Below are 22410 nucleotides of genomic sequence, written 5' to 3'. Positions count from 1 at the left end.
TAACGAAACGCTAGGGACAATGTTAAATGAAAAATTATAACTTGACACTCCTATACAGGCAAAGGTTCTGACATTTTTCTTTTGGCACCGTGTGCACACTTTTTTAAAAAGATGTTTGTACTCAGAAACGTGCCGTGAAAAGAAGACTCCTTTTTCTACAGTTATTCACACAGTACAAGGATTGGAGTCAGCATCCTTACTTGAGAATTTATACTGTAATCAAGACATCACCACAAGGCGAATATCAAGATGCTGACTTTTCTCACACTGTACGTGGAGAAAATAGGGTCTTCACCCCAAGCAAGAGACACTGCATGCCACCGTGAAGATGCGGCAATTGCACAACCATTAATTTACTGTCAACCACTTGCCAACATTTGTACGAGGGAAACTCATTAAATAAACTGCCAAAGAAACCATTGATTCATATTCTTTCAATAACTTGTTTACTTGAAACGGTTTTTGTCATTTTTTTTGCGGGTGCATTTTTAATGAGATAATTGATCGGCAAACTGAGCTTATTTCACTCCGATCGAGATCATAAATAATGAGGTATTGAAAGCTTAAGTGGAAAACAACTGTTTTGGACAAAAAAAGTTGATCCCTTAGTTCACAGTAAAACAGTTGTCTAATGAAAATCGACTTGAAACATAGAGAGTTGGGCTTAATTTCTTTTCGCTTTGTACAATACAATGTATTATAATTCCCAGCTTTGGGCGGCGGTGGCACTGCGTTGCTAGGTACTTCTGTACCATCATCACACACTGAATCGGTATCAGCAGCAGACCCAGAGCAAACCAAAACATGACCCTTGATGAATTATGAAATACGGCGTGCAACTGCAAAATGAGGTACGAGCCGGGATCTGGGACCTGTCTGAAGGCCCGCAAATTGCAGAATAATGGGCCAAACCTGGCGCGCGGCGGCGCACGGGTCGCAGCCGGCTCGGCAAGGCTTGGTCCTACCGGCGCCCCAGTCGTTAGTCCCACGGTCTGTTAAACTACTCAGCACACTGCGCTCCCATGCTAGCACAGCGTACGATGCCCCGACACGCCACGGCAAATCTCTCAGGAAATGCCCCCCAAAAATACACCAACAAAAGGCGACATCTCTGCTAGAGTTCACGGCGATTTTTCCACTGTTTGAATGCCTGGTGAAGGAGCTATATTATTATCGACCTTGTGAGGAATGTCCGTTGGGAAATGTGTGGTTTGTACACAAAGCTACTTTAAATCTGCTTCGATCCCCGAATAAATTGTGTACGGCTTCCATTTTAAGCCCACAAGATTCCTATAGTTACCCTGCTCATCTTTTCAATGCTTTATACCGCACAATTTGGTCAGAACTTTCTACTCAAACCATATGAGGCTGCTTTTGTTTAAATTCTGAAATTGTATACAGCTAGATAAAGCTTGTTTACGACGACCGAGCGGTGTCTTTTCTGTATGTTATCCTTGTTTTTGATAATTTTGTGGCTTGCGGCGTAAATCGGTTCTTTGATGGCGATAATGGAAAGCACAGTTATCGTTATTTTTGGGGGGTTGTGTGTTTCTGTATCGGCTCAAATTTAATTTTGCTGGGAACAAAAATATTTCTCTCAGAGAATGTTTATTTTTTAATATCATATCTGCCCCCTGTGGGTTGTGCACAATAAGAAATCGAGTTGTCTGGGAACTAAATTCCGGTGAACCTGATTTCTGGAGTTTTAGTAAGTGGCGCGCATGACCTTTTTTTTTGGGGGGGGGCAGTATTAAACTTAGGTACTGGCTTTAGTACTTTCAGTACGCCTAACATTGAAAACAGCTATAATCTGGATATGGTCGGGGCTTTTTCGTTGACCTGTTTATATTGTCTGGTCTGTTGTTTTGGTTGATGTCTCTGCTGCTGTAAAGATGATGTCTTCGTCGGTGGTGGCTCTTTGCTTGATTGTATACACATGCCGGCTTCGATACATGGCGTCTGCATGTAGACTAACGATATACCACATTTGCCGAGCGCAAAATGTCACGGGAAAGACGCCAGCAGATGGCGGCGAATCGGAAATGAATTTTGCATGATTGATGACCTCGTCATAAATTCATGCATCAAATGATTGAGCGGTTGGATTTTAATATCTATCCCCAGGACGTGATTAATACGCAGCCCCTTTAAGTAAAGAATGGATTCTGCTGGCAGCCGCAGGTAGAATCACTTTTGTCACGATTTCAAATTAAACCTGTAGTCCTACACCTTACAATGTACATCAGTTCAGTGACTGATGAAGAATCTGAGAGGCACATCGATCTGCATTTTTATTTTTGAGGAAGCAATGAAAGCTATTACTCTGCGAACAAATGTGGTGATAAAGGTGCTAAATGGGCGTCAAATTAACACGCCATTATTGGTATAGACAATACCGGACTGGCGTTGTCCTGTCTTAATACCGGGGATGTTAAAATTTCACCGCATTTTTGCATAGTTAACTGCGACTTGTCAGAGTTTTAATTAACAAATTGGGGTTGGCACGATCAACCATAGTTAGGTCACTGCATTGCTCGACCTTGGCCTTACTGCGACCAATTGTACAGTAGGCCTAAGTAGTGTCCTCTTCGCGACATTACCGGTTCTTGTTACTGCTTACCTGCTCGAGTAATACGTGCAGATTTTAATGTGTGCAGAAATTATGATTAAGTTGCTCAGACATTTCATGACAGTTCTGCAACTGAATTTCATTGAAGAATATAACCTTGTTTGTCGTTGTGTGAACCGTATAGCCCAGACGAAAAACAAACCGCCCGTCTCCCAGGTATGCCCGCTGGGGTCAAAGTTCAAGTTCATAGCCCGCCCCCACACGGTATTTACACTTTACACATGCACACATGACAGAGATGTCGATATGCGTGTACATGTACATGTACACCAATACAAGTTTGATGTTCACACACTCGTGGGAGAATGTTTCGTGTGGTGCAGAACTAAGACGAGTCACGATTCGGTTTCCAATGGGGGGGGGCTAAAATAGACATTCAGCCTACAAAAAGCTGAAGGCATAGGGAATTGCTCACTTTGGTTTCGATCGTTATGCTTGATAATCCAAAAAATAGTCCTCTGAATCGGACGCGGAAGGAAAGATTGCTCCCACGTAAAGGGGAAAAGGTTAACGGTGACGGACATCGAGCGAGACGCATTAGGGTTTGTTCTGAATAAAACCTCCACTGCTTCGGTTTCCGACAACGCTAGCAAACGCCTTGCCTTAATTACCTGTGCCTTATAGGAAACTGTGAGATTTTGTTTTAAACGCAAACCAGATCCTGCTAATGGCTTTCACGTTTCGGAAGATGCAGCGCCTCCGCGCTACTGATCGAGGGATTTACAACTAAACGATCTTGTAAGTTACGGCTATCCTAGTTAGTCAACGGAAATAATAAAGCCTCGGGAAATTGGGAGATTTCCGATGAATTCTCACGAGAGGACGTCATCCACGTCTTTATGTGACGACAGGGCGCGCTGCAGTCACGCACTGCACGGCAGTCGTGATATCTTCTGCAATACTTGGCTTCGAATTCCTTATTGAGATTTGATTGATTTATAACCCGGACGGACAAGGGTATGTGATGCTTTCTCCCGTCGTAATTGGGATGGGGCAGGAGGAGAAAAGGAACGTGACATTAAAGGATAATTACGTTCCAACTTAACTTTCGATGCCCTCATACTGAATCCAACTTATGAAATCACAAAAAAAGGTTTTGATCTAATTCGCAAACAGCAAGACCACGCCCAATAGTCAGTTTGTCATAGTATAGTCTTTGACATAACCTTCAAAGGCTGCAGGACTCAAAGAGTCAGGCAGATAATTTATGCCACAGTTACATTTTAAAAAAAGAAAGAAAGAAGAGCAAAATGCAAAAATTTTGAAACAGTAATGGCCATGAACTGACCACCAAGTGTATGTGGGTGGAGTTAACGGCAGCATCAAGACATTTCCAGGATTGGACAACAGGCTGTCATGTCATTTACCCTAAATAAGAAGAAACAAGTTGGGCATCCAATTTTGTCTGGCTACTTTTCGTCGAATGCCCCCACCCGCCATGAAACAATTAAACGAACAGTGATGAAGTATACGGAGCATTCTAGCGTCACTTAATTCGATAAAAACAGGTGACAAGGGACGACTCACGGTTTGTTGCCGCAGTGTCAAACTCAGTCATGTCGAGTACGACTCAAAAAGATCAGCCAAGTTGTGAACAGGGCAAAAATTATCGAGGTGTGTCACTCAAGATGTTTCCACAGAACTAAGCGCGTGATTTGGCTGCCGTCCAAAACTCATTTGGATGTCTTCGGTTCGTTCTTTTTAAGAGTTTGATTGAGGTGCATTGCGGGTTGCAGCAGGACCGGCGCGGTTTTCGTGGCGTATAAAGCCTGAGTCACGCAGTGCAACAGTCATTTATTTTTCTCCGAGCCAACTTAAATGGTCCACCACGTGTGTACACTCACTCCTCGGCTGGCAAAGTACAGCTGACCTCCGGCCGTGAATTTCCCATCCGGCCACCGCCAAAAAAAAGTACACCCGCCCTGCTTTGCTGCCGACCCTCGGAAACCGTCTTCAACTTTTCAAGTACGAACTTGAGCGCAAACATTCTTCTGACAACAAGCATACTTCGTAATCAAATTTAGATTTTTTTTTTTGCTTTCTCTCTCTCTTTCTTTCCCCGTGTCCCGGCCACCACTGCGGTGGTGATGCAGCCCCGAATCACGGCATTATCATCAAATAATATCCCTGGTTGGAATCGAAGACAGGTTCCCCCCTGCCAGTCTTATTAAGGAGCGTACGAGTTGACACATGAGAGTCGACAAGCTAGTTAGCTAGCAAAATACGGTGCTGTGCTGCGCGCAATATGTGGGGGCTTTCCCGCCGTGTTTTGTGCGCGCAAAACATACCGGTCTCCATATCTTTTTATATAGTGGTGGATATTGTTTTTCACGTTCACGACCGAGCTGATCTCTCTAGCCTCAACGTCAAACGCTCCAGTTTCTGCTTGACTCCGATTTGCCGCTGAACACACGATATTGTCACTGTATTTCGTTTGCGACTTCAGGCTATGGACGTTCGTTACCATTTTCAAGTTAGTCTAGAGCTTTAGGAAGCACTGTAACGGTATACCAAGATACTGTGAGGCTCATGCTACGAATTACGATGCACAAAGGAAAGTAAAGTGTCCCCTGAGGAATACGGGGCAGGCACATACGTGACCCGTCTGGCAGCCCGCATTACAAGTGCTTTCGATTTTGATTCAATATTTGAGATGTCACGTGGTGTCGGCAAAAGGAAGCAAAAGGCTAACGGGTATGCGGATTCGAAAGAGCTGGAACCTGAACGTAAAACTAAACGGACATGGTTCTGCTCACTGACGATAACTCTTAGGCGGCCAATGTGATCATCAGCGGTATTATCTGAACGGTCCAACAGTGGAGCCAGGGCCACTGAACGTATGTTGTGCAGAAGCCTGAAATATTGGCATGCTTTTTCACACTTTTCCTTTTGGCCGAATTGTTTCCGCGGTAAAATAGTAATTACAACATTCTGCATGCTCTTTCACATTCCTGGCCTGTAGGGTGGTAAGATGAGTTGAGTCACCCATAGCTTTTGACAGAAACGACCCTCAAGGCAACAAACTTCCTGATTAACCCCTGATTGGTTCTTATCAAGCTCTGCACTAATCACATTACAGAAGAGATGTCGCAGGAATTTATGTCAACTAGGGGTGCAGACCACTAATTCAAGTGATAATTTCTGTCCAGCTCATTAGCATTAAAAGTGCCCCCCACCGTATATTTTGAAAAAGGATATTGTTTGGCCCCCAAAATAGTGAGATTGTGTAAATTGTTACCAGGATGAACTCCCTGGTTCTTTGAGCTTTGAGCAGAATGGCTAAAAACTACGGCTGAAAAATGGTCCTAAGTGCCCCAAAAAGTTGAGGGTTGCCACTTGAAAAATGGCTGCAATCGGACTTCGGAAAAATTACTTTTCGGGGGGTGATTTTGTTTTGTGGGAATAATTAAAAATGTAATCGGTTAATCCACAAAAAAATTGAAAAGAAATTGAAAGATTAGGGAATACACAATAATTTCATTTGTGTTTCTGAAATCTCAGGAATGTTGGTATGCATGTTATTGGGCCCTGAACAGTGCCGATTTTACACTGTTTTCAATGGGACTTGAATTAGTGGACTGTACCCCAAAGATCCCGCGAAAATACATGTGCGCCAAGTATCCACTTTGAGGCAGCAAAAGAGGGCGTGTTTTTTTGGTACTCACCATTGATCTCTATTATATAATGGAGATCAACGGTACCCACCACTTAAGCGCGCGTTTTAATGGAGATCTTGTACAGTACTCACCACTTAAACGCGCGTTTTAATGGAGCTTATTGGCGCGTTTGACGCGGAGCACGCTGAGTACGCGTAACGAATTTATTCCTTAACGTACGGTCTTTGCGTACACGCAGAACGCGTGCAAGAACCCGCTTGGGAAACTTACTACAATCTGTCTTTCTTTTGCCGCTTGGGGTGCACTTTAATTCAGGGCGGTATCCGCCCAGAGTCGAAGTGCTCCCCCAAGTTCGTGTATTATTTATATACATACATGTGTCATCCAATTATGCCGAAGTTTTACGTTGTGTCTTCTTTGAGCATTATGTGGGTGGATAACCTGTTGTGATGTGTTACACTACGTTGAACTTTTGGTCTTTTGTTGAGGGTCACAGGGTGTTCTGTCTTTCTGTTTTGTGTGTTGGGGGTTTTGTAAACTTCTAAGCGTGTCGAGGACTTTTCTTTCATTCACTGGCGAATAGTGGCTTTTGAACAAATTGAAGGTATAGATCTTTTCCCTAGTAAATTAATAATTATGCACGCATGCGCATAAATTGCCTTGGCGGCAAGGACCATTGAGGATGTACAGGGTTGCGATTTTGATCATTTCTCTAAGGTTTTCTGGCTTTGTGCAGTTTTTCTTCAGAAAAGCCCATTAAATCGATTTTGCTATTAGTTTTTAACCTAAGAGTGATTTTTAGTGCTCTTTAAAAAGACTTTACAATCGTAATTTTTCCTGTGCACACGAGATTAAGCACTGAAAATTCCGCTTAGATTATAAACTAATAGCAAAAACGATTTAATGGGATTTTCTGACGAACAAAAATGAACAAAACCAGAAACCGAGAGAAGATTATCAAAATCGCACCCTCTTCAGTTTCAATGGCCCTTACCGCTAAGGCCATTTATGCGCATACGTGCACAATTATGAATTCACTAGTGAAAAGATCTATTGAGTAATCACTCTTAAAATGTAAAGAGCGTGGCATTTGGTCATGGTATTTCAAACTCACACGTGGCGGTGTCTGAAAAGGCATCCATGATCATAAAAAATGCTTACACCATCAAAATTAATGGGGAAGGGGAAGAACTGTGTCCTCTCGTCCCTCAGACTACGAAGGCAGCTAACACCAACCCCTCGCTTCAAATCCGTACTCTCGTACGCATAATTCTATTGCCTTTGCACCTTTTTCAGCCAGAGGTCGCGCTAACATGTTTTTCTTTTGATCCCCTGTGATGGACACGGTGTATTTCCTTGGCCAGAAACATAACAAGGCCTGGACGTGTTTATCATCTGCTTCATTACGAACAATTACCTGGGCGATGGGTATGCGTGCCGACACCGTATCAAGTGCCCCACTACCCCCGCTGACTGCGAGCTGGTACGGAGAGCTTGTCAACAGTCCGATTTACCTTCATTACACCGCGCGGTCCGTCGGAGGTCTGCGGCGGGGCTGGGACCCAGGCTGGTCCTCGGTGAATTCACACCTCCGCGGAATTAACGGCAGGATATTCGATTACACATTTTGTATTATTTCAAATTTTACCTGGTGTATACCTTGGTAATTGTGCGACTTGGGGAGGTCCGGCGATAAAGCAACTGTACTTTTCTTCTGCGGTTCGGATATTTTGCTGGATCGACAAGGTGCAATACTTTAATAGTGAACTTTAAGCGACCCTAAGCCTAAGCGCCTTCTTTTGGTAATTGCTTATAAGAAAACTTTTCAACTTCATTTCAGGCTTCTTCTCAAAACCAACTACAGCTCAAGCTACAGTGGTGACAGTTTAAGTAAAGATGCATTTTTGAGTAAGAATACTCTAATCGTTGTTTCGTGAGTTGAAGATACAATTTTGAAATCGAAGATCAAAGGATGTGCGGATACAGAGTTTGCTTCAATAGACCCAATACTGATTCCAACATCAACCCACGAAAACTCAGCCAAAAATCAATCGCTGTATTCTACAACCTGACACACTGAGGGACCTCGTACACTAAAAATGAACAAACGGAAATCTTCCCAGTATAGCCATTAGTTGTTCAACCCAAAATGTTGAAAACCACTGCAAATGGGGTAAAACTCCCAAGGAAAACCTTTAAATTTAAGAAGCAAAGGTAAAGACAAAAAACAAACAACATAGCATATGCATGTATTGTGAGCCTCGACAGTCCTTTGACTTCTATAAGAATTTACGGGGAAAGGGTTGGAGACAGAAATCCTACAAACCAGGCATTCGACATGTCCAATACGCGAATTAAACCCACATAAAAGAAAATTTACGATATTTTTCGAACCCCCAAAGCATCATCTACTCGTTCTGAAAGTGATTGATGTTGGTGGTGGAAGCAGGACCCATCTGATTTTCCAATCTATAATCCCAGCGCAGTAGTTGTTGTCACGCTACTTTTTGCCCTTCTTGGGGAGCAGACTACAACTACAAGGTAAACTCATTATGGTGTCTCCTCCAATCATGGGGTACGTTACTCAATGTCACGGTGGGAGAGAGGTCTTTTATTTAGCTGCCTCGACGAGTGCTATGCCTGAGTGGGAGCATTCTCGTCATTTTCGTTCTTTATTTATGAAACGTCAAGAAATTCCGTGCTCAAAGATATATAAATGACTTATCTTTTGTCAGTGTCATCTAAGTTGATCTAACCGCTCTCTCTTTCCTTTAAATGAGCCTGTTATTACACTTTCTGTGTAAGGGAGACAATAAGGATCCCCTTTTTGTCCAAATTTAGATTACTGTTTCCTGAGTTGTAATGACTCGAGTCGATGACTCGACTCGGTTCGCGATTTCTGGCTACTCGACTTGACTCGAGTCCTGACGGGTAAATGACTCGACTTGAGTCACAAAATTTATGCTGCATTTTACCAGTAAAGAGTCCGTGTTTTACCACATTACCTAGACAAACACCGGAGTGAAATCCCAACATGTTGGAACTAGTTAATTCAAGGTGACCTGTAAATTGTTCTTGAATGAACTGACTAGAATGGACTCCATAGGATCAGAGTGGGAACTGTACAAATAACACCGAGGACAGTTAAGCCTTTTTCACTGGAGGATGGCTGATAACTTCCCCGCAAAAATTTTGCCCTCCATAATGCCAGCTTGAACAATCCTGTGCATTTGAAGACATCCATGCCCCATGCATCAGCAAAGATTCAATCCAAATCGGACACCGACTTTGGTTATCGAAGAATTATGTGTTCTTCCGAAATCTTGGTTTTTCTTGTTTACAACGCACACTAAGATCCGTTCGCGGTCACTGTGACCTTGCATTTCAGCAACAGAACTCGCGATAAGCCTCGGCGTCGTTGTCGCGGTAAAATCAGACAGAATGGACATAGGAGGAAGGTTATCTCACCGGACATTTTAAAAGGCGTGGTTGGGGGGGAGCTAGGGGGCTTTCATCCCAATCTTTTGAATCAATCAAGTGAAAAAGCAGTAGAGGAAGTTAAAAGGTGACGTCACGTGCGAAAAGTCTTGCTTCCCCCTCCCCACAAAATTGGCTCTGGGACCGCTCCTCCATTTCAAGTGTTAAAATGCCCTAAACTGTGGAGTACAAAACTGTGTTCGCCTACCTGAACAGGGGCGCATCCAGGAATTTTTCCAGGGGCTTAAGTCGGAGATTTTGTTTCAATGTCTCATTTTAGCGGACATCACATCACATGACACGTTGTTTACAGTGGTATTGGTACACTTACTTTTGCACGCTTTTTTCAGTATTTTCCCCTTTTTTTTACCTTTCTTGTCTCAGAGCAGGGGGTCGACACCCCCCTCCTCGGATCCGCGCCTGCCGAAGTAGGAAAAAGTTTGCTTTTCCCCCTTACATGCCTTTGGTTTCGAGGATTGAAATCGAAGGGTTGCGCTTCCGATCGTAAAACCATCTGGTGCGTCAGCAACGGTCAAGATCGTTCCCAGGGGCTCAGCCCTCGCCACTCGGTTTTAAAGCTCTGTGGCGCAGCTCACACTGGTTTTGGCGCGTTTTTGGCATATTTGTTTTGTGTACCCATTTCCCGCACCCATATGTGCCCTACCTGTTTTAACTTTTATGGCCGATTAAAAAAATGGATGCGTTTGTTTCGTTAGCAACTGGCCAATAGCTTTGAATGACAAAAGCCCATGGCTTGGATACCCAATGATAAATGATCCCCATTCTCTATCAATTGTTAGTTGAGACTTCCACAAGTCCACTTCCCAATACTAAATAAAACGTTGCTTGGCTGGGTTTGCTTGCTGTTCATAGTTTGTCTTTTGAATATCCGCATAAATGCATCTTAGAAAAAAAATGAAGCCTTTGTACCATAATTTTGTCACAAATAGTAGCAATTTGTTTGCTCTTTGCAGCCCCTACATTATCCACCAAGTAATGTTGATAGGAAAGCCAGACTGGACAGAGCGTAACCCAAAGCAAACTCTGAGATTAAGTCAAATTTCCGAGGATTTCTTTGGCATTAGTTCTTCAAACTTGACTCGGGGCGTCTTGTTTTCGCTCAACTTAAACCACGGCGCATTATTCTCGATACCACGTTGATCCGATGTGGGCTTAGCTCGATAAGTACACGCACATGTGTGCTGTGGTCCTCTGGTTTAAGTACCAGGCGCGCCATTTCATTTTATTTCAGGGATGCAATTAAATGCTTTAAGTTTTAACCACTTAGACAGCCTATTTAAATTGTTCTGTCTTTTCTAACTTCTTTTTTTAAAAAGTAATATTTTTTTTTATAATTTCTTTGCTCTATTGACAGCGAAGCGTCAAAATATATGTTGAGTGTAACAGGCGATCATCGGTTCTGAATAACGAGTGATCCATCCAAGGTGTTTGACAACTTCCGATTGGTATAGATCCCGCGGTAAACCACACGCTGTGCAGGGCCACGGTGTTTATTAGCTCACCAGCCCCGCCGGCTAAATTGCGTCTGGGAGCGGGCACGCGTGTCACACACCGCGCCTGACTGCCGAGCCGCGGATAGGGGTGTGTTTCACGCCGGCGCTCACTTGCCCGGTGCGAACATCTGCGATACTCAGGAAAACTCACGTACTGCTTAATTGTTGCACAAACACTCCTCGTGTTAAGGGGGTTTTTATCTGTGCGCTTTTTCGTTGAACGGCAATGGGGAAGCGCTTAACTTTTCCGGCCTTTGACCCCACGTTCCGCTTGTTAGTTGCTAATGAGTATTTTCACATTTAATTCAATTATGGCCTGTTTTTGTTTGAGTAGGTCGTGACATACCACAGGTTTACCATTGATCATAGAACTAGCTTCTGATAAGTTCAAGTGAAGTAGTACTTCTAACTTATTTCTTGAAGGAATCGTACAAGAAAGCCAAAGATACTAGTCACTGTGCTATTGGCTTTTAATTCCGAGCTGTACAGGCAAAGTTAAGGACGCTAAAGCGAGGCGAAATTAACGTTACGAAACATTTGAATGGAAAGTCGCTTAAAATTTTGAGTTGAGAGGGAATATACATTTTGATCTGGTAGCACAATTTCGTGTGTATGTTCACTTTTCCATCAGGTATTGTGAACATCTTTACGTAAAAGTTCAACTCAAGCCTTAAGGTGTTTGGAAAAACTAAGAGTAGAGAAGCGTGCGCGCGTACTGCGCCAGAAAAGAAACACACTGGGGCGCTGTTCTATAGGTGAGCTCTCCTGGCTTCTGTTTAGGTTATCTTGGTGAGATGGTGCGCTCGAATTGCACAATTTGCTCTTGGGCGTTGTTCAAACAAGACTCCCAGTGATTCACCGCTGACGACGATGATGATTATTTTGTAATCTTGATGAGCTATTCACGACTGTGATTAACCGCGTAAAAGATGGCCCTTTGAAGCGTTCGACTAAAAGAATGAGGGTGATCGCCTTGATCTGCGTTCCGCAGCTTATACGATCGCTAAGTTGAAGAGAAAATTTGAAAGAATGAAGACAGCATTTCCTGTAATTATACTACAGTGTCCTTTCCGGTACTTTACATATTAATAATTCGGATACCAGGCAAGAGATGAGATTCTTTATTGTAGACATGTGATCACTTTTTGTTTCACACACTCACCGACACCAACACACAAACGGTTTGGGCAAAATACTACGAAAGGATGGCGCGAATTATCGGCTTCTCCAAGGCCCGCGATTGATGCGTTGTTTGCAGCGCCCTACGATCGTAAAAACTTACTCTCCGACTGAAGAGGTCGGCGACTCTTCTGATAAACTGCAGTCATATTGTTAGGCCCATTTCACCGATAACGGCCACAGGCAAGGCCTAAGCTATCTGTTTTAATTAGGAAGTAATTACCAGAAAATGAACAAGGCCGCATTGTAAGGATTCCACGGGGACCACAAACAAGTAGCATGTTGTAGCCATGCAACATTTGTTGATACCACCATGATACGATTTATTACATGTAACAAAATCCATAAGTGGATAACGCCTTACCAGAAACCAATAGGGGTGCTGTCTTGCACCATACCGGTACTGCGGTGGGGGGGGGGTTAAACCATATGCTTTTCATCTTCCGTGTTCGTACTGGCAAGATGCCGGGGTGTATCAACAAAGCTTTCTTTTCGTTCCTCCTATACATGGTTTAACAAAGTTAAAGGCGTGTCGTGGTAGTTGTTCGAGATTATTTTCTTGAGCGATTTGAGCCGATGGAACCTTTTTTTTTTGTACGAGGAAATGTCTGCAATGATGACGGCAGCAGACAACCAGAATTTAATACCATCACTGCGTCAGAATCACGCCCGTTGGCAGGTGGTAAACACTTAAGCAGTGAGTCAGTTTAGCAATTAAAAAAAAGTAAGGTCATTCAGTAACAAAGCACGCGCGCAAGTCCGCATAGGGCCTCGCTGCTAGGACAGTCCTCGCACGCGCGTCCAAATGACCTCGGACGCACTTCATTTGGGGCATGCGCTGTTGGAATACCGAACTGGCTCGTTAATCTGTGGCGGTAGAATGGCGTCAACGCAGCTTGTGTAATGTTTTCCAATCACAATTTGCATACAATATACGTAGGACGCGGAAAATCTGAGCCAACCAAACGTCAACCTACAAAATTCTATAGCTAGCTCAAAGGTGGTGGTTAACTCTCAAACGGTGAAAGGTCAGTTAAGTATCCGCCCGGAGCAGAAGACCCCGTCATCAGTTGAAAAAAAGCATGTAAGTGGGAAGTGTTTATTTAGTCGGTAGCAACGCGACCGCGGTGCATGTATTTCATACTGTAATCGTGCGTGCACAAACCAAGTGCAGTTACCACAAAAGAAGCCTCCGTTGCTAGGACAATTGCGCCCTCTCTTGATCCCGCTCGGAGCCCACAGTGACTTTACCAAATGCATGCGCACCTCAAGTTTATGTACATGTACGTGCGAATGAGTGTGTGGTGCCACCGCAAGTTTCCCGCAAAGTGACAGCTAGAGTACATTGCACAGCCTTTGACGAGCCCTTAATAAACGTTCGCGTAACAGCTTTTAAAAAATGATTTTCAGCAACCATTGCGCCTTTCTCTTAACGTATATATGGGAACCTGACTGATGCGAAAAATGATCTATCGTGTGCCACTCGGGCCTCCTGTATGTTCGAATTCCCTGCTTTCAGGAAATGCCCAATTAGTGCCGCAGGAAAAGTGCACCACTTAGGCCTCACATTTTATCTACTTTGACATGTGACTGAGGTTTCGAGGCGCCTGTGCATTTGACGACGCCTTATTTTGCAACTCATCGTGACTGCAAATTCAAAACAATACTTACAGCGCCCCCTGTAGGTTAACGTAATCGAAAATATGCCATTCAGTAAAAGCTTCTTCTTTGAATATTTAGTCCATATCCAGCAAACACCAAGATTCAAGTTTTCAACAATAAAATGTTTTGAAACGTTCTTACCTGAAACTGTAATTTTGAGACGGTTGCAAAGAGTCATGCTAAGAATCACCCGGGAGTATATCTTTTCCTGGAAAAACAACACCAATTTTTGATGATCAGAATTTGCCTAGGCAATTTGTATGAACCCCATCTCATAGCTCAACAGATCCAGGGTAGCTGAAAAATGGGCTAGCCGCCGGCCATGGTGGCACAGTGGTTACAAAGCAAAGCTGCTCATTATTATGCCAGAGTAATTTGACCAAGTGGCTCAATATAAACTGGTTTGGGAAATCGCCACTACTGCGACAACACCATACTGACGTGCATGTTGCAAGCAACTCTCGAACTTGAGGCGCACGTGTATTTTGGCAAGTCATGACACCCTGCATTGGTCATAAAGGTACTGAACGCGCGCGTAGAACATGCGTGTGATGAGTGTGATACCCAAGCACTAATGGCTCCTCAATCTGACTGCCGGATCACAATGTGGAAGTACACACATTAACATCATATTCTTCGTCAGCTGGGAAAATGACGTCACCTTCTGTAAAGGTTCATTTCGGTTTTATGAAGATCCACTGCTGAATTAAAATGTTGCATTGCCCCCGATCTTTGTGGAACTACGCTGTGATTAAGAAAAAACCTGATAGTGGTTATTGGAAGAAACCTAAAGTTTCAACCCTTTTTAGTTTACTACTACTGCCTACCAAAGATCGAATGATTTTAATCCTTGTACCTCGGACATTAGAACTTTGCAACCTTTTGCCCCGCGCAAGATCCCCATTCAAGGTGATCTTTCTAAATTTAGGCTGTGACTTCAACCAACGTTTTCTATCTTTGATGTTAAATCCGGAAATCCCAATTACCGACACTTTTCTCGCGCAATCCCAAAACAGGGATGAGCTGTGTAGAGATTTGGTCTGGTCAAGACGTTTGGACACAGTTCAATTTTAGGTGTAATTGTCACAGTTTACGACGAAGACGACATACCTAACACAATTTATTTTAAAGATTAAAAAGCACTTTAAATGATCAGTGAACAAATAAATTCATAGAGAAGCCTCTTTAGGCTGATTGCTAGAACTGAAACCCAAATAAAATCCATCAATATACTTTCATTTCTATGACCGATGGATCAACCGCAGAAGTAACAAGCGGCGTATGCCCTCAGAAGGGGGGGTGCAGTGTACACTTTTTGACAATTTGATACTGTATCTCAAGACGTTCGTGGAATATTTGTTTTGTTCCTAGAAGTTCTCGCTTTGTTTGAGCGATTCCGTATAAGTGTTTACAAACCATTTGAACCAATTCATTCTTAATGGCTTACAAAACAATAATTTAAAACGTGCTTGAGTTTGGCGTGATCAGAGAAAGAAATACCTGCGTGTTTGTTGTGTACACGACGACATAAAAGAAAGGATTACACCACAGGACGATAGGTCCTAGGTTGCCAACCTGTGCTCGGTTGGAAAGTTTGTTCTAATCAACTGAGGTGACTCGAAAAAGCTAATGCATGATCAAAACAGGACTCTGAGACAAACGACGGGACGTCCATGGTGGACAAACATTGGTGGCGCAAGCATGGTTTTGTACTCGTGCGCCTATGCGACGAGTGCGTACCAAATTGCAAAGGACTGTCAATTTCATTTCAAAACACGCCCTCTTTTGTTCCTGCTCAGAGCTGATACCGTCCATGCAAAAGTTCTGAGCAAATATGCAGCGTCTAATGCTGCAGACAGCCGCTGCTGTATTCACTACGCACTTTAAACAAAACCCGCTCCAATGAAGGGCTAAATAACAATGTCCCCAATCACATCACTTGATATTCCAGGAAACAACTGGAACCAGCTTTACACTTACAAGGGTTCCTGAGGTAAATTGACTGAATTTCCTGCCCAAAAATTATTAATCCCTCCCAAAACAAGCGCCACCCCCACTTTTTACGCCCACCCCAGGAGAATGAAAAGAAAAGAAAACTGGGGATTCAGGGACAAACTCCGGACATGCCGATTGTATAATTCGGTTTCCTGAATCCCTGGGATGATGCCAGAGTGTATCCCTTGGTGACGCCACTTGGTACCCTGTATGTGTCAACGCTTGATACGTGCGTAGCCAAACAGGGGATCACCGTGGATTAGGCGTAATCTGATTTGACGCCTGGCACTCAGACCAATGTTGGTCCCCGCTAACCAGGGCGTTTAACGAGAACCCAGCAATAGTGACTAATCCCTGAGGACCTGTCACGCTGTATTCCAAATTATTTCTTTCCCCCTTCCGCGGGCATGGTGTAATATCATTATTTCCAGCCAGGAATTAAAGTGTGTGGGACGATATGACATCAGGGAATTGGCAACCCGGTGTATCGTCTATGTGACGGGGAAGTGAAAATACTCTGCTTGTCTTTCAGCGGCAATCGCATGCCGAGGCGCCACGATATGTAATTCTGTATCAGCCGGTGTACATCAACACTCGGCTACCTCACTGGCCCCGGGCATTTCCCCCCAATTTGGTACCCTTCATAAAATGTAATCCCGTGTTTTGATTTCTGCTGATGCAATTTGTTAGCCAAATGTTTGCTCGACAAAAATGACTCGCGGGACTGTCATCCAGCGCGTCTCCACGGTCGACGGCTGGGTGTGTGATAAAGTTTTTTCCCGCACAATTATCAACAACCAACCACTGTTGTATCGCACCAGTGTTATCCTCAAACTGATCGGATCTTTTCCTTTCTCTGCCCTCCTCCTCTCTCTATTCAGACAGACGGCAGCAGTCCCGGGTCCTTCTCATCCGACAAGATCCACAACTATGGCGACAACTACGATGTCACATCCCCATATGGTGCGTATCGTACAGTCTCGAGGGAATTTAAACACTCATTTACACTTCGACACAAGACACCACGAAATTCATATTAAACAAACATAATATTAGTCTTTTTTTTTACTACTGGAAAAGGAATGCGCATATAATCCCCAATATTCTGGCGATGTGGTACACTAATTAATAAAAGTCGTAATGGACACGCACTAGTCCCCAATCGATTTCGGTTGGAACAGAATCCACCTCTGCATTTTCCATGAACTCATCTGACGAGATATTCGCCCCGCGCCGTTTCCAATTTAAACTGCAGAAAACTCATGGCATCCCATAAGATACATAATTTAACAGGGTCCCGTGTACCAGACGTATCGGCTTACTAGAAGTGACAATTATTGATTGCGGTTTATTTAACCTGAAAAAAAATCTTAAAACCCCGAGCTTAACGGAAGAGACTCCTGGAAATGCAATCTGGGGAATGTTTAACCACGCCTTGACTGGAACTCAACGTCAGTCATGTACGCGACAGTGTCTGGCGTACCAAGGGGCCTTCCAATATCTGTGGAGCAAATTAGACTTGATCATTTTTATTTTCATTCTTCAGTGTTATTGATAATTTTTCTCTGTGACCTCGTTCGAGGGGAGAGGTCAGGTTGTGGACCTGCACATCCAGTCGCCGTCTGGGCTGTGTTACCAAATCGCATTCGTGTTTTCTCCGTACAGCCTTATCACATATCAGGGTTTTATCAGTCTAGTTTGGGAGTCTAGTCGAGTTTCCCACAGTCCCAAGAGAAGGTTTCCGGAGGATTTTGATTCCTAACTGTCATTCCCCCTCTCGCCCACCCCGGCGGAGAAGGGAACAAAATGACAAGTCAGTCTCGGTGGGATTGTATAAATTAATTTTCAACCTGATATCTGCGAGAAGTCAAATTTTTGTTCAGGCCCTAATTTGATGAAGGCCCCAAGGTTCATGAAGGTGGGGCGTGTCAAAATGACTGGAAATGACTTTCAAATCCGTCTCCGGGATGTGGATCAACACATGGCAGCGATTGTGCGCACGACCTTCGAAATGTAGAGCGCGGGACAAGGATTCTTCCGCCCCTATCAAGCCCGTCTTCCGATCCCCCGCACCCCACTATTGAATTAGTGGAGTGACCGAGTGAGGCTATGAGACATCAGTAAGATCTGTTTAAGAACGGGTCGTGCAGGGGCCAGTGGCCTTTATTTCACAATTCCTCATCAAGACTTCCCAAAACTGTTTTTCTTTTTTAACGAACTGACAAAATCGTCCCAAGCATCATCTTTAATATTGCTGAAAACCAGATCGTAAAAGACTGTTTGGCTGAGGCAAGCGTCTGGACCTTTGTCATGTGCTTTTCAATAAAACGTTTCTCGTAGTCCAGTGAATTTTTCAGCTCATATTGTTTGTCAACACCTCCGTGTCTTCCTTGGTCTCTGGTCTACATGGTTAGAAACGTTGAGGCCAAACGCTTCAAATAAAATCTTTTATGGTAACTCCACTGGCATAACCAGGGGAAGGGGCTGTTGCAGTGCGCATGTGGGAACTACCCGCCCCCAGAAAAGAGCTTGGCTATGTAGCCAAGTGGGCGGGAGGGCAACTGCCCTGCTGTAGGAACTCCTGCCCACTCCTCTTACCTCCGCCAAAGAGCATGACTACGTAGCCAAGGGGAGTAACTCCCCCTTGAGAACTCTTGTTCTTCTCTGCCCCACTCCAGAGAAGAGCCTAACTACGCTATTAGGTAATTCTCGTTACGCCATAACTTGAAACAAACTATAGTGATTCTTTCTTTCTTTATTTCTTTGGTAGGTTTCCAGTGCACAAACACGTCCAGTCTGGACTGTTTGTCGTTGATCGTTGAGAGTATCACGCCCACAAAAGGTAAAGCGATCACGTCGCCCAAGAAAGCTACCTCTGACGGCTTATGCATGTGCTGAAACCTGAACGCTGGAGGATGGACTAGAATCTTTGGTCAGCTAGCCTTGCCAATTTCAAATGTTTTGCTTCGATGCTCTTGCTAATCATGAGGTTTATTCATCTGATTGCGGAGGTGAAAGGTCTACTGCAATCATGGAAGGCAGCTGGATTCACGATGTCACAAGGTGGCGCTGTATGTAATCAGTCAACTCTCATTCGCTGGAAACATTGGCATATTAGGGATTTTTATGCGACGATAACAAGGTTACCGGCAGTTTCACGACACTATCGGATGTCCGCTTGACTGAGACTTGTGAGGGACGCTGTAAACTGGTGCACGTGCCTTTGATGACAAATCAAAAGGAGGGCGCCATCTGTTGTTAGCGACAAAATTTAATAGCCTTGTGAACACGTTCTACATGGCAAAGGCTGTGATTGGACAAATATTTCTACACCTGCACAAATGTGCTGCCATAGTTTTGCTTATCATGCACAAGGCTTCCAGTTAGAACTTTGGAGACAAGTTCACAACAGTAACCCCAAATTTCTTGTTGAAATTCGACAGTGTAAAATAATTCTGAACACTTCGTGCATGGGGAGTAATTTATCTGCACAGAAAAGTGAAACTAGCTGAGTGGATGAAGGAATTACCGAAGTTTGAAGTAAACTTTGAGCAAATGATACGAATATTTCAGGATTACTAATATACTTACTAATCAAGAGTGAAGCTGAACGATTTATTCAACTGATTCAATACTTTAACCTTCATTGACTGCCGTTTTAATACTTAAGTTCAGATTTTGCATGGAAATGTCCTTTTGAAAGTGCCAAATTAATGCTTACTACAGGTCCTAGAGAGGCAATCTTTGATCGATGTGTATTAACATTTTAGGCAAAAAAATATTTTTAAACATTAAATCGGTTTCCACTGGCTGTGAGCCACATTACGTTTATTTGTAACAGCACTCTGTGCGGTTTATCTGCTGAGGTCAGGCACTTCATAAATTATGTATTAGTCTTCTCTTTCAACCAATGGGATGTCGGCCTGATTTAAACTAGACTTGTAACAATAGCATCAGTCGTTCGAGCGTTTGACACATTCTGAAGTCTATAAACAACATCAGGGAATCCCTCTCCGAAAACACATTTTACGTTGTTGCAAAACCAACGACGCAAAGACTTGTCACATCTTCGTTTATTTCACTCTCTCCCCGATATTAATGAAGCATCATGATATAAAAGGTCATATACCAATCTATAGCATCGTTTGGTAATTTTAAACTGTACGGGACCATGTTGAATTTCAGGTCACCTTTTGTGGGGGCGCAAAGTACCTACGTTGCACAGAAACAAGAGGCATATATACCGTCCTTTTCGTCCGTCCATCTGCAGTATTTATGAATTGCGTAACAGAAAAACTACTCGAATTATGAGTTGGTGCAAATTTTCTTGTGTCAACTTTCCTTCTAAGGTTCTGTGCGTATATCTGTCTTGAGAAGGATAACTTTAGAGCAGAATAATTCATTATTCTTTAAAGTGAGTACTTGTCACAAGCCATTCTGTCTGCTGTATGCATTGCCCTCGATCACCGATGCGTAACCGAAATTTGCGAGAGAGGAGTCCGCCGAGGAAACATTAATTAAGGTGGAATTTCCAAGGGGAAATATGCTATTACAGTGGCTATGTAAACGTGTTGGTTCGAGTTTAGGAAAATCCCCCAGTATCGACTCGACAATCGAGGCACTGTTCACGGAGCCCGTGACAAAGACGGTGACTCAAACTCACTTAATTTCGGCAAGTTAAATCCCCATTATTCTGGGGGTACAATTTTTTCTCATCACGTGCACTCGGGAGAGGGGTTGGGATTTTTTGCGGGGGAGGAGGTGTCCTTGGCCGCGTTAAACCTGTAGCGAATGTACATGCATAGTTAGAAGCATCCGAGGCCACAGCAATCGGAAAGTTAGACGGGGTTGACCTAGGCAACCTTCACATTACCCGTAATCTACCCACTCATCAACAGTAGTTTCGCGTGGAATTTAGGGAAACGTTCGTTGAGGACTTTTTGGATATCTCTGATTGTATGAGAACTTTGTACACCGAAGCTCATCTTCTGAAATCATTAAGTCTTCAACCCAGTATTTTTACATAATATTCAAGGAAACCTTTCAGTGCTTGTTTAATATAGTGTTATTAAGTCACTCATGGAGGCAATATATACATACACCTATCAAGTTAGTCCCACCTCGCAGATTGATTTGGAATTATTTTAATCATCAAACTTTCTGTCTGATGTTCTGTTAAGTGTTCGACAGTCGCAAGTGTATAAAGTGTAAATATAATTTACTTTATTTCTATAGCAACCAATCGTGTATTTATTACTCTTAACCATGTAAAAATATCGATGAAATATGATGTTTTGAATTTGAATATATTAAAGGAAATCACAGTTGAGATTTAAAATTTTGTATTAAATTTGTCAATGCAATTAGTTTGAAAGATAGGCTTTCTAATTACAGCTGTTCATATTACTGCGCAGTAAAAAACTTTAAGATTGCGAATCAGTTACACAAATCACTCGTAAGTGCACCCTATTTCTGTACAAAGCGGTTAAATAACGAATCCTAACTTATCACGCATGCAAACACGGAAACATAACAATAACTGTGCAGTCTTTCAGGAGTGTACTTCGCATTAACTACAGGCCCTCCACTTGTGTTTCATGAGATCTGAAAATAATAGGTAATTCATGGACAGCCTGCAAATAAAACCGGATAACGGTGCCCCGAGGTGAACGTAATGGTCACTTCCAGGCCGAAAGTGATACCGAGAAGCGCCAAACAAAGTTACTCACACACATGCGTTTCTCGCTGCCTAGGCTAAATTATTCAAAGATATGACAAATGAATCTTTTATCGATTTTCACGAATTTCGAGCGCGCGATTCACCCTTCCCGGGCCCCTCCAAAAGGAGTGGAGTGGAAGCGCGACAGAATGCATCGAAAACAGACAACACCTTTTTTTTTTTCAACATGGCTTCCTGTAATTCGATCCAGAGGTCCGGCAACTTAATTCGGCGGTTCTTCTCGCGTCCCCCTGCTGTCTTTAAATAATAAAACGGGAAGTAAAAACCCAGCCGTCGTACGTTTGCAGTCACTTTGTAAATTTTCTCAGTTCAGTATCTTTTTTCATGACCGCACATCGTTTTGACGAGAAAATTAAAAATTATCACAGTCGCCCGAAGCGTGCCCCTATTGCAATGCCGAGGTAAGTACATGTACATGTATCTTTGAAGAACAGATGCGTTGCCCGGGTTGCCGAGGCGACCTTCTCTTCTTCAGGTGGCACTAATTATTTTTCCAGGGTGAAGGTCATCATGTTGAAGTTGTGAATTGCATGTGTCCCCTTTAATTTTCTCGCCCAGGTCTATGAGTCCATTAAACAATTCCCATTCCGTATCCAG

General features: G+C 43.3%; 1 protein-coding gene across 1 annotated transcript in view; it reads left to right on the top strand.

Moving 5' to 3' along the window:
* LOC110988296 (transcription factor SUM-1-like) overlaps nt 1–21411 on the top strand; it is a 29404-nt gene extending 7993 nt beyond the window's left edge. The window contains exons 2-3 of the mRNA XM_022251664.2: nt 16955–17036; nt 18844–21411. Coding sequence (XP_022107356.1) covers nt 16955–17036; nt 18844–18971 — 210 coding nt within the window. The 3' untranslated portion in view covers nt 18972–21411. The remainder of the gene's footprint in view (nt 1–16954; nt 17037–18843) is intronic.
* Nucleotides 21412–22410: the final 999 nt, after the last annotated feature.

The sequence above is a fragment of the Acanthaster planci genome, linkage group LG03 (assembly GCF_054643075.1).
Source record: "Acanthaster planci isolate LZ-2023a linkage group LG03, COTS_SCS, whole genome shotgun sequence".
Taxonomy (NCBI): domain Eukaryota; kingdom Metazoa; phylum Echinodermata; class Asteroidea; order Valvatida; family Acanthasteridae; genus Acanthaster; species Acanthaster planci.
The sequence above is the reverse complement of the archived record's forward strand: the minus strand, read 5'-3'. Positions and strand labels throughout refer to the sequence as shown.